The 15,093-nt window shown below is 35.9% G+C and overlaps 1 protein-coding gene across 1 annotated transcript in view; it reads left to right on the forward strand.

The window, feature by feature from the left end:
• TACC2 (transforming acidic coiled-coil containing protein 2) overlaps positions 1-15,093 on the forward strand; it is a 133,827-nt gene that overhangs the window by 38,608 nt on the left and 80,126 nt on the right. Inside the window, exon 3 of the mRNA XM_015817241.1 lies at positions 5,657-5,797. Within this exon, the coding sequence (XP_015672727.1) occupies positions 5,657-5,797 (141 nt within the window). The remainder of the gene's footprint in view (positions 1-5,656; positions 5,798-15,093) is intronic.

Below are 15,093 nucleotides of genomic sequence, written 5' to 3' on the forward strand. Positions count from 1 at the left end.
AAGTGTAGATCCACTAATACTGCATATAGTTTGCTGTTTGCTGCAATTAAATTTAGCAAAGGAGATGTTACCTTTAAGACTAACAACCTAACCACATAAGGATTGTGCAATCATAGAAGCAGGGTGCGGTCTTATTTTAAATTCTTTAGCTTCATGCAGGAGCCAAAAATGTTTTTAAAAAACAATGGAGAAAGAGAAAAAAGAAAAAAGAAAAGAAAAGAAATGAAGCTTGATGTCAGATAGCCCAGCTGTTAGAGGGGCCTACTTAGATGTAGCTGTCTCCTTTTTATATTTCGATACCAAACAGCTGGTTGGCAGATGTCCAGCTTCATATACATGATATGTATAGAATCCATGCTCTATTGAGTAAGGTAATTTAAGTATCATATCCAGGTTCTTGCCTATTCTTAGGTTCTGTCTGTCTATCTGGGTCTTTCTGTCTATCTATCTATTGTATCTATCAATCTGTCATCAGTTTGCCTACCTACTTACCTACCTACCTGTCTGGCGTATATGATTACATCTTATTTTTTCTTTAATATATTGGAAATGAATATAGTGTACCTTTCTTGACATTACTCCAAAATATACTGATAAATACATTTATTAACTTTATATTTTGCTGAACACCCTTCCTCACAGACTTGTTTATCAATCTGTATTTTTTGGAAATTATGATACATTTACTTTGGAAAACAAATAGGAATATCACATTAAAATATTATTTATAGGGAACGTGATGTGGGTTTCATGCTTGGTTTTCTGATGCTGTTTTTTTGTTGCTGTTTTTTGGCTTAGTTCTCTGGGAATGTTTCCCCCTCCCCCCCCCACATTTAATTTTAGACCATTTATTTTGCCTGTGGCTACTATTGCACAGTCTGCATATGGCTGTTTACATTATGTTACATGTTATTACCATATAAGTTGATGGAAAATTTATCTGAGAAAGAGGCAGAGAACTCAAGGGAAGCCAGATAGTCATGGAAATAATTTTATACATCGTTATAAATGACCATATACATTATTGGTCCTGATTTCAGAAACAGCTTCTAAGTCTTGGCATGGAACAAGAGAAAGCGCTGGGAACAAATGCTCCTGTGACTACAAAAGTTCAGCAAATGTCAGAAACAGAAAAAGAAGAATTTGAGATCACCAAGCAACAACTGCACTGTTGTTTTAGTTTGTTGAATGGGATCCAAATATGTTTGCTCTAGGTAGACCTCTATTTTAGAGGCTGTGGCCTTGTAAAACAAAACAGAAAAAGCTCTTTTGGCAAATTTCTAACTCACTGATTTCCTTTCTTTTTTTATATAAGAAGGATGAGTGAAAACTGCCATCTTTTATTTAGCTAGCCACTGTTTATTGGTATGTTCAAACCCTGGGAGCTCTTTTAGCTTAACTTCTAATGAAAAAAATTGAAGCTCATAAACTTCGGTTCGATGTTGAGTGACTTAGATTTCCCGGAACTTGGATGCTGTAGAGCTGTGGCTAGTGTACAGCTGAAAGAAGTTTTTTTTTAATCTTTAGTATAGCAAAAATGGAGACTGCAGAAAAGGGACTATGTGAGCCTGTGGTTTGTTACACCTTGTACCAATAGCACAGTTTCCTGCTACTTCTAAACCAGCGGTTCTCAACCTATGGGTCGCGACCCCATTTGGGGTCGATCGACCATTTCACGGGGGTCGCCAAGCAAGGCCGTCCGCCATTTTTTCCCCTTTTCTGGCGGGTGCCTTACCTCCCTTGAGCTGGGCCAGCTGGTGGTCGGCCTGCTCCGTCTCTACCGCTTGCCAGCTACGCCTCGGCTGGCGCAGGGGGCGGAACCACGCATGCATAGCGCTCCCGGGCAGGGAAAGTCCTCGACTTACGACCGGTTGGGTAGTCCTCGACTTACGACCAGTTTAGTCCTCGACTTACGACCGGTTTAGTCCTCGACTTACGACCGGTTGGGGGTCGCGGCATTAAAAAGGTTGAGAACCACTGTTCTAAACCATCTCTATCTATTAGCTTATTAGATTTTTCCCCCACCTTTATTATTTTTACCAATAACTCAAGGTGGTGAACACATCTCATCCTCCTTCCTCCTCCTATTTTTCTCACAACAACAACAACAACCCTGTGAGATGGGTTGGGCTGAGAAAGAGTGGTTGGCCCAAGCTGACTCAGGTGGCTTTCATGGCTAAGGAGGGACGTGAAACTCACAGTCTCTGGCTTTCTAGTCTGGTGCCTTAACCACTAGACCAGGGGTAGGCAACCTTGGCTCTTTTATGACTCGTGGACTTCAACTTCAGCTCCCAGAATTCCTGAGCCAAATTCTGGGATTTGAAGTCCACGAGTCATAAAAGAGCCAAGGTTGCCTACCCCTGCACTAGACCAAACTCTATGGATGATTCATGACCAGAACCAGTACATCCTTAAAAGACACTAGAACACTCTGTGTATTTTAAACAGGTGGATCTGGTTTATGCATTGTCTAAGCCAAAACATGGCTTGTTTGACTTTTAGTTGAAGTTTTATGTTTTCATTCGTTGCAGTTTAGTATATAGCATGTTATATGAATCCAAATCATTGTGGCTAATTCAATAGATGAGGACTAGGATACAGGACTTTCTATCCGGTTGTTTTGTGTAGAATATTTTATCATTGTTTGTTAACAATCTAAATGTTGTTAGGATAGTTAGAACTTAAATACAGTAGTGGACAGATATCTCCGAGTTGCAAGGCTGTGGAAAGAAGGGTCCAATGTATTCTGATCTTCTGAAAGAAAGGAGAATTTGGTTATAAACCCTGAGGCAGACATATAAATAGAGCTTGATTTTCTGTGATTCTTTTTTTTAGGAAGCCAGTGTTCTTGCATGTGCAAGACTCCCATGTTGCTGCCATAATACAACATGCATTGTGTGGTTTCTGTGACCTTCCATTGTAAAGAAGTCTCTGAATATACAGTTATAGATCTAAGTTTCAGTATGCTGAAACTAAATATTAGTAAAAGACTGCTAATTTATTCATGGACTAGTGTAGGGAAATGTGTCTAACTGCGGGAACTTGAAGTTGTGTGAACTTCAGTTCCTAGAATTGTGCAGCCAGCATGCCTGTCCACACATCTTAAGTTGTTGAGGTTAAGAAACACTGGCTTAGAGAATTTGTATAGGCTTAAGTGGTATAAGATGGTTGAATTAATAGAGGGGGAAAAAAGTCATGGATTTTGTTCATACGTTGAATCAATATATATATATAATGTGCTAATTTTGTATTGCTATAAATGCTGTGAAAATTATAATGTGTATATTTATTCCAGAGCATATACCTTCTATACTGACAAATCAAGTTTTATTTTGTGACCTCTTTTCTTTGTTCAAATTCATAACTAATTTATAATTAAAAATAGGGAGAGTTTGCCTAAGCAAACTGATACATCCTGGAATCTCTATATTTAGTCTTTACATTATTACAGTTCTTTTTTTACTGCTACTGAGTAGTAAATCTTGCAACATTGATATATTAATTAGCATATTTCCACTCGAGTGCTTGCTTTAACCACAGTAGGGAATTATGAATGATGGTTCATGTGTTCATTCCTCCCATTCCCCACCCGCTCTTCAGCTACTTTTTGTAAGTATCCCAGTAATCAATGTATTTTATTTTATTTTTCAAATTTCTGAACCACCTATCTCCCTCAAAGAGGGGCTACTGTATAATCAAGGTGTTATTTTATCTCTGATCAATAGAGGGCACTCCTATAACAAACATAAACATATTTTTGCCACCTCTGATTATTGTATAGCTGTTTTCATATTTCAGAACTGTATGCTGAATATATAAGCTTAGTTGTAGACTGTAATCTGAAAATGTCTGATTTCCTAAAAATATATCTGAAATCAAGCAATTTAAGTCAATATTTCAGGTATCAGTATTTTCAAATGGTCTTTTATATAACATCTCTCTAATTCAATCTTTTTGGTGGAAAAGGAGTTATCTTTGTTCAGTTTGTTGAAAGTTTCTAATCTTTGCAAGTGTAGAAGGCTCATCAAATGATTTTCCTGGCACACTTTTGCCTTCTAATGTCAGCTGATAACTGAGATTATTCCCACTGATATTTCTGGCAGTCCCTCTCCAAAATGACTTGTCCTAAGATGATCAATATTATTACTGCCAAAGACTACCCTCTCCGAATGTATAGAACTAATTAAATTTCTTTGTATATTGAAATGCTAGGGACAGTGCTAGAAACTAGAATTTGGAAAGTGAAAAACATTGCTAAACTGATGCTAGAGTTCATTTTAGGAAATATTGTGAAGTTTGCAATCTTTTTAGAGGAAAACTTTCTAAAAATTCAAGTTTCACACATGTGTACTTCATGGTTTCTGTCTGCTGTAGTCCTTGAGGAAGTCCCCAAAATTAAGTGTCATCAAAAGGTTGTCCTGCCCATGTTTTTACAGTGTGTGAATTCTATCGTCGTCTGGACGATGGCAGATAAACTGAAACAATGCATGGAAAAAGAACATGTTATTGATTCAAAGTGCTATAATTTAGGTTATGGTGTACAGCAGGGGTAGTCAACCTTGGCTCTTTTATGACTCGTGGACTTCAACTCCCAGAATTCCTGAGCCAGCATGCTGGCTCAGGAATTCTGGGAGTTGAAGTCCACGAGTCTTAAAAGAGCCAAGGTTGACTACCCCTGGTGTGCAGGAACCCTTAGATGATGAAACACCTCTACTGAGTAAATAAATACGCAGTTAGAAGAGATTCCAAATGTTATGTTGCCTTTGCATGTTCTGCTGGTATTAGAAGCAGCCTTTATAATCTTTGTCTGGCTCAACTATTTGATAAAGATTCGATGAGGTTTCATTAACGTTACATTAATGATATCCTGAATGGAATGTTGTGTAACTTTAATGATCCATCAGCTCCTCTAATTGATACAATATGCAGTTACCAGATGTTTAAGACAAGAAGGGTTAGAACGGTTTAGATATTACTCATTTGGTCATCAGTTTCTTTCTGGGCTCAATGTAATATGCTAGCACTAGTTTTTAAATGATCCGAAAAAGCCATATATAATGGTTATTCTTTTCATATGATTCTGCCAGGCTTGAACATCACTTTCAGGTAATTTGTTTTCTTACAGATGCATAATGGGTATTTGTTTGGCAGGTACCAATGGCAGAGCCCTTACTCCTTTCTTGGTGAGATTTAGCAAAGCCCTACCTTCTTGCATTTAAACATCTTTCAAGGATATATTGGCATAACCTTTTAGTGTTAGATTTTTGCTATTTCAACATTGTTAGTTTTACACGTCTTAGTAATGCTGAATATTTGGGTGGGTATGTGTGTTGCTAATTATGAGCTTAATGTGCATGTGTATTTTATAATTGTGCTTTATTGTAAATTTATTTGATTTACTCAAACAATAAAGTAGAAATTTAGAGTGCAATTGTCAAGCAGTTGGATTCCTAGTTTGGTTTTTAAAAATGATCTCATACATCAAGCTCTTCTGAAATTTCTGGATCAAGTCTACATCTGTTTAATTTCAAGTGGGCTGTAGAAGACTAGATTTCCTACTAGGAGCCAACCATGAGATAAATGTGCAGTTAATCTAGTCTCTGAATACAGTTTAAAACATATGTGCAATATTTTATAACTGTCCATTATTTTGCAGTACTTCCCAGCTCTGTGATAGCCAGCGGACTGATAGCACCATTGCATCTCTTCCTGACCTTGGATCATTGGCTCCTGAATTTCCTACTGAGATAAAGCAATCTGACCAACAGATTGGAAAACCCATACCTGAAACCAAGAGGTATGTTGATTCCATTGGACAGAAGAAAATTCTGTCCCAAATTCTATGTGAGCCCTTTTTAGGTTATCACTATTATTATGTCATGTATGGCATGGAAACAAAATGTTTTAATTAGTGTAATTAATATACTAATCAACTTAAGCTACAAATTAACAAACTAACTGGCTGAAATTGAAGGTGCATTTTGATAGTTTCACAAAGTTGATGGAAAAAATAGTTTCAACCCTGCATGCACTCAGATCAAGCAGATGGTTTGCATTTTGATATAAAATCACTGTGGATTTTCTTTTTTGCATACCACCATACATCATGCTGTTGGAGAAAGTAGTGTTATAAAAAGTGAAGAATTGTAAAAAGTGAAAATTGCTCTCTTTCAGTAAGTCTTCAGGTGAAAGGTGTCATTAAATTAGAGGCATCTTTGGGGTAGGTAGAGCGACATGATGTATGATGTTTGAGAAAATGTGATGTTTTTATGGTTTTCTTATATTGTAAGCTGCCTAGAATCTATTGATTCTATAAAATCAGATTCTATGAAAATATACTTGGAAATTTAATTCCCCCCCCCAATATATTCCAAATACATCTGATGATCCTTTAAACATTTTCTCAGCATCTGTTGCGTTTATACGAATTATTATACGAATCCTCTAAGAATATATATAAATCTTGAAGCAACATTTGTTGTAATATTTATTTTCCATTAAGCTCTTGAGGATTTGCAGTTAACCCTTTCTGTCTAAACACAGTAAATACTATAATTCATCCACATTCTTGGAAGCATTTTTGTCATTCACAGGCTTTTTTATTCTATCATTTGATCCAAGAATATGCCATTAGCATAACCCACATAATTTTGTGGCACTCTGTAGCATAATTCTTTTCACTCTGTTCCGAGCGGTTTTCATATAATCTTTCTATATTTTTAGTCATCTTATAGAGAGATAATTTATCTTCCAATATTTTTTTCAAATAGGATGCATATGTTCCCTTCCTTTCGTCATTCTATGTCTGCTCTTTTTTCTTTCATTTCTTTCCTTTTCTTCCATGTCTATTTTCCCATTTTTCACACTATCAAATAATCTGTGTCTCACATTCATAGTCTCCAATATTCTTCAACAATTTTCTCAACATTTGATTACAAACACTAAGTCAGAAATGCTGATGAAGACATGACATTTAAACTATGTATTTGGAACAAGCTTCTAAGTAAATATTCAGCAATCTTTGGTCTCTGAAGAGCCTAATCAGTCTTTCTGTAACCTCTCATCTCATTTCCATCAACTTATCTATCCATATCAGATAAAAGAATAATAACCATTTCCACATTGCATTCATTCCCCAAAACTCATCTTGTCAGATCCTGTCAGAAGGGGGGAGGGGGGAGTAAGGGGATATAGGGAGGGGAGATGAGACAATGAGAGGAATCAGTGATGCCAGCCTGGCAGATCCAAGGACATAAGTGAGAGAACAGAATGCAAATGCCAACCAAAAGGTGCCAAACTTTAGGGCTGTTACCAAAACACCTAGTTTGAATACCATTGGGCATTTACGAAAAGCCCAAGGGAGGAGGGTCCAGAAGGGAAAAGCACTGGGTTTACATGGGAATATTCAGATCTGGCTTTGCTTATACTGTAACCACTTGGCTTTAGTAAAATTATGCCTTTTGCTACAAACTGAGTTGAAGGTCTTTCTTTTCAAAATGCCCAAGCTGGGACAGGCCTGACACATCTCTACTTCTTTCATTAGCACCACTCCACAGCTACAGTAACATGTGGCTATGACTAACCTATGAGCTAGGAATTACTACTTACATTTTCATTGAATTTTAAACTTCCATGCATGTATTCACCAAGTCAACTCGACAAGATCAGACCATATCCATTCAGATTTATTCCATCCTTTCCTTTCTCTCACTTTCACAAGTGCATACCGTATCTATTTTTAAAAATATTTCATTTATTAATTCATGCTCCTTACTATATACTCCTCTTAGATTACAAGCCCATATGCCATTGACGTCAACAAATGACCCGTGAACACTAACCTTCTACTGCCCATTATGGCTCTAGTTAATCAAGGTTTCACATAATGCTTTTTAGTGAGATAAAGGGTAGATTAGATTGCCAGCTGTTCCCCCACATAGCATTATAAAAATACAATACTAGTCAGTTTGGGCTTATTTTGGCAGAATGCCACGAGTCCACCCTAGTCTCAGTTTTATTCTGTTCTATTTCAGCCAGATCCTCTATTCTGAAGACTGCTTTTCAGGACAACATACTACTGTTTTACATCCCAAAATTGGGAGATACTATAGTGTACTTACACATTCAGAATACTATTTCCCTTTAACAATAAGAATTAAAAAACAGCTGAAGGTCATATAGGGCATATCTCATTGGTAGTCCATACATTACATACATAATTTATAATATCTTGATTTGAATTTACAACTATTGTTGTTTGGTATTGATTTTATAATATTAGGTTGCTGTAGTATGGATAATTTATTATTTAGCAACATTGCTAAACTAAACCGAGATTTCTTTTTAAAAACAAAATATGTCCTTTTAGTATGCTCAGAAAAATACTGTATATAATATTTGTGCTAATATGCTGCTACGTATATTAGAAGTAATAACTTGGCAAACTAAAACATTTTTATTTACATGGGAATATGCCCACAACATAATATACAATTTTAAGAATTTTAAGGTTTTACTGTCTTCTGGGAATTTTTGTATGTATGTTTGTATGTATTATGTATGTCCCATATTTGGGAAAAAACATGCAAACATTCCCCAAAATCTGAAAGTGGATTAATGCTTTTTCACAGGACTGTAGATTATCTGAAATCTGAGTTCACCTCACAGAACTCCCAACCTCCTCTTAGCAAAGGTAGATTGAAGAACAGATATGACCGGCATATATGTGCTGTTTATATTGTAGCTCATTAGATATAGAGATGATTATTCAATATATTTGAATGAACGGTTTAACCATGTTTCTGGAATTATTAAATTCTGCTATGAATCCTGTTCTGTTGAAATATTGTCTAATTTTCAATCAGATGGTTGCATTTTATGTTGCATGTAACCTTCCCATTCCCTCCCCAGTGTTTAAGCCAGCTGAAATGAGACACATGCTCACATAGATATCAGGTGCAAAAAAAAAAGAGCAGCTGCTGTACGTGGCTTTATATTCTCATATTCATGTTCATGAAAAGGTCATGGTATGGAATTGAGCTAATTGAGCCACACCTTCCCAGGGGACCATGTTGACTTCCGCCCAATTGTTCAAGTTAGCAGCTTAGGGCAACTGTCCTATGCATTACCTGAATCCCAAAGAAATGTATTCATTTAACACGCATCAATTAACAGAAGAGGAAATTGTAGGACAAGTGATATGTTGTCTTTCCTTTCACATCAGCGAATAAAAGCAGGAGGAAAGGAGGGGTAGGAAAACTACTTACGTGATGCATACTACATGAAACATGCATAGAACTATCCTTGCAAATACATTGCCAAAGAACCAGCACATCAGTAGTTTCTTCTTGGCATTATGCCTAATGTTGCACATGAGCAAGAAAACACACCACATCATTATAGGAACTTTGTAATTGATTGCCAGTGTAGCTTTTTAATGAGAATTGATTAGAAAACCCGTAAACTCAGTTTGTTTTGTCACCCTATTTGTTTTTTTCTGAGAATATTGTTCAATATTATTTTTTCTTTGTGATTCAAAGCATTCAGGCTAGAGTGAACAAGTGTTAGAATTTAACACCCGTGTTTTTTTGTAAATAGTTCCAGCCCTAAGTTTAAAGAAATTCTCGGTATTGACTTACTGTGTTATAAAATACAGTATTTTAAAATCATGATTTGCTGTTCCTACCTGTATGTGCATGTTTTAAGAAAGGCAGACCTTATAGGAGGATATTGAGACTGAAAACAGTCCTTTATCAATTGATGGATTATCAAGGCTACAAGTTAGTAGAAGCTCCTAATAAAATTCAGAAGAATTTGTTTCAGAGTAAATATGTGCAGGATTGGTAAGAACATCATTATTAAAAGACATGTGAAAAGTGTTTAGACAAGCTTTTCAATGTGATGTTCTCTACAGTTGTTGGGATTTTAATTCCCAGCATATAGTCTCATCACATTGGAAGGATGAAATGTTGGGAAAGTCTGAACAAGGCAAATATTAATGAACGATAATACAAAATAAATGTTTTAAGTGTTTTGGATTCAAAGGATTTGACTGAAATAATGCAAAAGCATTCTATTTTTTCTCCATTTTATTCAAACTAATAGCAAAAGCAGTCATTTCCAACTAAATTTTACAAATATGATTTATAGCTTCTGATTGCTGTTCATACCAATGCAAAAATATTCTCCCTCCCTTGCTGATCAAACACGGCTTCAAAAGTACAGTGAGCATTTATATGAACCCCCAGCTTTCATCCCTAGTTAAATGTAAGCATGAATAGGTACAAATTATTATACAATTTTGGCATATCTGTAGTCTGTTGTAATCCTACCTCTGCCTACTCCTAGTTACACAGTTAAGGAAGGGCTTATAGTTATTAATGGCAAGATTTCTCCTTTCTCTGATTTAGTCAGATGGCTTTGTTCTGGTTTATGAAACTTTTTGACAAGTAAAACGTTTGATCTTTTATCTTCTGTCATCCAGCTCTACCAAGTCTTATCTGCAATACATAAATTAATTCCCACACGGGTCCTATTCATCTACAATACTTTCCTTTAGATACTTCTCTTAAACACTTCACAGACTTTGGGCTATTCTCTAATGAGCAAGCCTTTAGCAGTAAAGGTAAAATACAAATTCTATTTCCAAGATTAAGTAGGAAAAAGAAAATACAATGATAAAAGATATATGCGCTGAATACAAATAATCAGTGTTATCTGCCTTTATACAGTATCCTGATTTGTTCAGTATAACGGATTCTTAGCTGAACTACCTTGTCTTATCGGTTCTGCTTACATCTTAGAGCTCAAGAAGAAATAGAACAGTCTGTGATTCAGGTTCCAGTAGGCTGTTCTTTCAAGTAGGGATTTTAAATATCTAAACGTAAGAAGGGGCATACAATCAAATATAACAACAGCAATATTTTTGATAACTCGGCACCACATATACACATCCTCTGATGATATGGTGAATGATGGAGCCCTTAGCAGTGAAAAGTTGTATAATCCATTTTAGGATCACTAGCCATTCTCTTTTGAATTAAAATAAAAACTCCATTCTCAACTGCTGTTAGACCTGTTCAAGTCCACGTTATTAATTTTAGCTATCAGGCATCATCTCCATTTCCAAGCTGCTTCTTCCCAGGTTTCTCCAGGGTGTTTCTAAGACCTCCCTTCTTTGCCATCTTACATCCCTGCCACCCCTCTTTCTCTAGTAACAACTATTTCTCATCAGAATATAAAACCTAATATTTCTTATCAGTGGTTTACTAGCAAAGCAAGCACAAAGTGTTTTGTTTGGATATTTGCGTAGAGACATGGATTGATGAAGACCCATTGAGAAGCTACAGCTGAGATCGGATTGATAGCAAAGAGTAGTTTAAAGAGCATCTGAACTTTGAAAATCTGACTCAGACAAGGAGCTCAGAGAAACAAATAAGCAGTTATTTAAAACATCATGCTAAATAAAAACAGTGGAGAAAGAGGTGGAATATGCTGACCATGGTAAGATCGACCTAGTTCTTCAAGGCAAAGAGGCCTTTTAATAATCAAGAGAGGCCCATCCTTTCTGATGTTTTAAAATTTGAATGGTAGAACAAGATGAGAAATAAATCACCCAACAGAAAGAAATATTGCAGTGTACCAGCAGATGGAGTTCATGAAGTCCTTTGTGGCATTCTTACACTGACTTTGCTACTTTCAGTTGCTGACAAGAAAAGACTGTTTAAGCACAAATACGGACCTAGATAAACGTATTTGTGTATCTCCTGAGTCTATAAAGATACCAAAAGATATGTTCCCTAGGAAACGGTCGACATAATTATACATGACTTGTCGTCCGGGAACCTAGAAGAGAAGAAACACTTTATATACACAACGTTTCGTTCCATAGATCCAAAGTCATCTTTCGTTTGCACATAGTCACCTTCACTACCATTGAATGAAGAAAGTTATATTTCGTACTCCTAAATTGCTAGCAATAACAACATTCTGTCTGCTTGCATGAGAGAAAATAGGCAAGAATCTCAATATTCCTACTGGGGCTTTTCTGTAGAGCAAAAGTATCCAATAACATTTATTCTTGTACATTCTCAGGAAAAGCAAATACATTATTATTTAATGACTGTTTGCCATTGTGATCAAGCTTGTCCTGAAAAATGTTCTAGAGTTCCAAGAAAAATGTGATTTTTATGCCAAATAAACAATATGAATCACATACCAACTATATGTTTTACATTTAGAGCTCGTAAAGTTTCCTATGTGAAAAGGGTAACATTTCTAAACCATTTATATTCTACAAAGAAGATCCTTATCACAATTCACTGTAACATTTTAAGCAATGAACTTTAAATATGGATTGGAAGAAGCAATTCTACCTAATGTTTATATAATAATGAATATTACACTGCTTTGTGTCTATACTAATACCACTTTACAATGCCTTGGTAAGGCCACACTTGGAATATTCCATCCAGTTTTGGTCACCACAATGTAAAAAAGAAGTTGAGACTCTAGAAAGAGTACAGAGAAGAGCAACAAAGATGATTAGGGGACTGGATGCTAAAGCATATAAGGAAAGGCTGCTGGAATTGGGTATGTCTAGTTTAACGAAGAGAAGGACGAGGGGGGACATGATAGCAGTGTTCCAATATCTCAGGGGCTGCCACAAAGAAGAGGGAGTCAAGCTATTTTCCAAAGCACCTGAAGGCAGGACAAGAAGTAACGGGTGAAAACTAATCAAGGAGAGAAGCAACCTAGAACTAAGGAGAAACTTCCTGACAGTTAGAACAATTAACCAGTGGAACAACCTGCCTCCAGAAGTGGTGAATGCTCCAACACTGGAAGTTTTTAAGAAGAGACTGGACAGCCATTTGTCTGAAATGATATAGGGTTTCCTGCCTGAGCAGGGGGTTGGACTACATGACTTCCAAGGTCCCTTCCAACTTTATTATTATTATTATTATTATTATTATTATTATTATTATTATTATTATTATTATTATTATTATTATTATTATTATTATTAGTTCAGGATCTATCTATCTATCTATCTATCTATCTATCTATCTATCTATCTATCTATCTATCTATCTATCTATCTATCTATCTATCTATCTATCTATCTAAAATGCTGCTAATGGCTTTCTTCAATCTGGAAACCCCTCAGATATGTTAACTTTAGCCCATGTTTTCCAAAACCAGCAGTGCAATTGTTGAGAATTTTGGGAGTTGATGCATACCTCTGGGGATGTCCCAGTTGAAGAATATTGAAATATAAAATGTGAATCGCATTGTATTGAGTAGACAATCTTGTCTGAGAGCTTGATTCACTTGTATGTAGATACCACCCATAAGTACAGAATTGCATTGACTAAATAATTAAATCTCAGTTTTATCTTTTACTACAATGTAAATAACTCTTTCTAACTTTGTGAGAATTGGGCTTTGTTTGTTTTCATATGCCCTTGGGAGTTCTAATAATCATAGTTGATTCAAAGAACATAGGTGGAAGGAATTGTAAAAAGGAAATTCGTCTATTGTAAGTATGGGAGACTATTCAGTGGCAGGAAACTATTTCAACCAGATCAAATGACCCCTTTTTAATTTGATGTTTCGGAGGACTGAGCTTTGGGAGGTGAATTGGAAAGTTGTATATAGACAAGTATGGCCTGGTTTGCACCTTGTGCTAAATTTTTATGAAATTTACTTTTTTTTTTTAATTTGGCATGATGTGTGAAGCCACCCATGATTTTCTTAGTGTTAAATGAAGCCATTTTCAATGAGTAAGGTCACAAAGTTCTGATTTAGCATTATTTGTGATGTGTATTTAATCTATAAATAAACCAAAATTAGCACTAATTTATATGGGTTGGGTATTATTATTATTATAGTGGGTCAAATAGCTAGTTGTTTGGACTAGATTTGCCATTTTTATCCACCTATCGAATTTTTTCCAAGAAACTGGGACAGATAGGTTATGGTATTAAAGATATTACCTCAGGATGTAAGCTGTTCAAAGTAAAACTGCCTTTTCAGTTGACTGATGTGATTTTTATCAATGCCTATGATGCTCAAATGGTTTCCGAGATGTTTTGGGGTTGCCAAGGCACCTATCACTATTGATACTATCTCTGGTTTCTTTTGCCATAGTTTTTCTACTTCTGTTTCCAGCTCTTTGTATTTTGTGATATTCTCCAGTTCTGCTTTAGTTTAACCATCAGACGAAATCAATATAATGAAATACACATAGTAACGTACATCTTACACTTTACTTTTAACATACAACAAGGATTTTGTTTTTTTATTAGTCATTCAGCTCTTTACCTAAATTTAAATAGTAACAAGATTAGGAAAGGAACTTCTCATAGTAGAGTCTTAATTTTCACCATGATGTCTATCTTTAACGAAACAAATTTCCAATGTAATCGTTGTTTTCTTAAGGGTGTGTGCAAACCTCCAACTGATCTTTAAGTTAAAGATGGCTCTAGGACCTACATACAGGTAGTCCTCGTTTAGTGACCATTTAGTGACCATTTGAAGTTACAGTGAAACTGAAAAAAAATGACCTATGATTGTTTTTCACACTAAATGACTGTTGCAGCACCCCCAGGGTCACATGATCAAAATTCGGGTGCTTGGCAACTGACTCATATTTATGACAGTTGCAGTGTCCCGGGGTCACGTGACCGACCACCTTTTGAGACCTTCTGGCAAACAAATCCAGATTCATTTAACAAACATGTTACTAACTCAACAACTGCAGTAGTTCACTTAACAACTTTAGCAAGAAAGATCATCAAATGGGGCAAAATTCACAATTGTCTTGTTTAGCAACAGAAACTTTGGGTTCAATTTTGGTCATAAGTCGAGGACTACCTGTACTTAAGCACAGATAATGCATGCTTCTTTCTCCCTATACATTCAGCTGGTATTAGGCACAATGGGTGATGTATCCTGTCGTATCTTGTTTCATGCCATGAAAAAAAAAATCTATGACCTTGTTCATCATGAAATAAACAGTCGTGTTAATTATAAGTTGCAAACTAAATTTGTGTCCCAAACAACGAAACAGCTTTTCCTGAAAAAATGTTGTTC

The sequence above is a fragment of the Protobothrops mucrosquamatus genome, unplaced genomic scaffold (assembly GCF_001527695.2).
Source record: "Protobothrops mucrosquamatus isolate PMUCROS unplaced genomic scaffold, P.Mucros_1.0 scaffold566, whole genome shotgun sequence".
In the NCBI taxonomy this organism is placed as follows: domain Eukaryota; kingdom Metazoa; phylum Chordata; class Lepidosauria; order Squamata; family Viperidae; genus Protobothrops; species Protobothrops mucrosquamatus.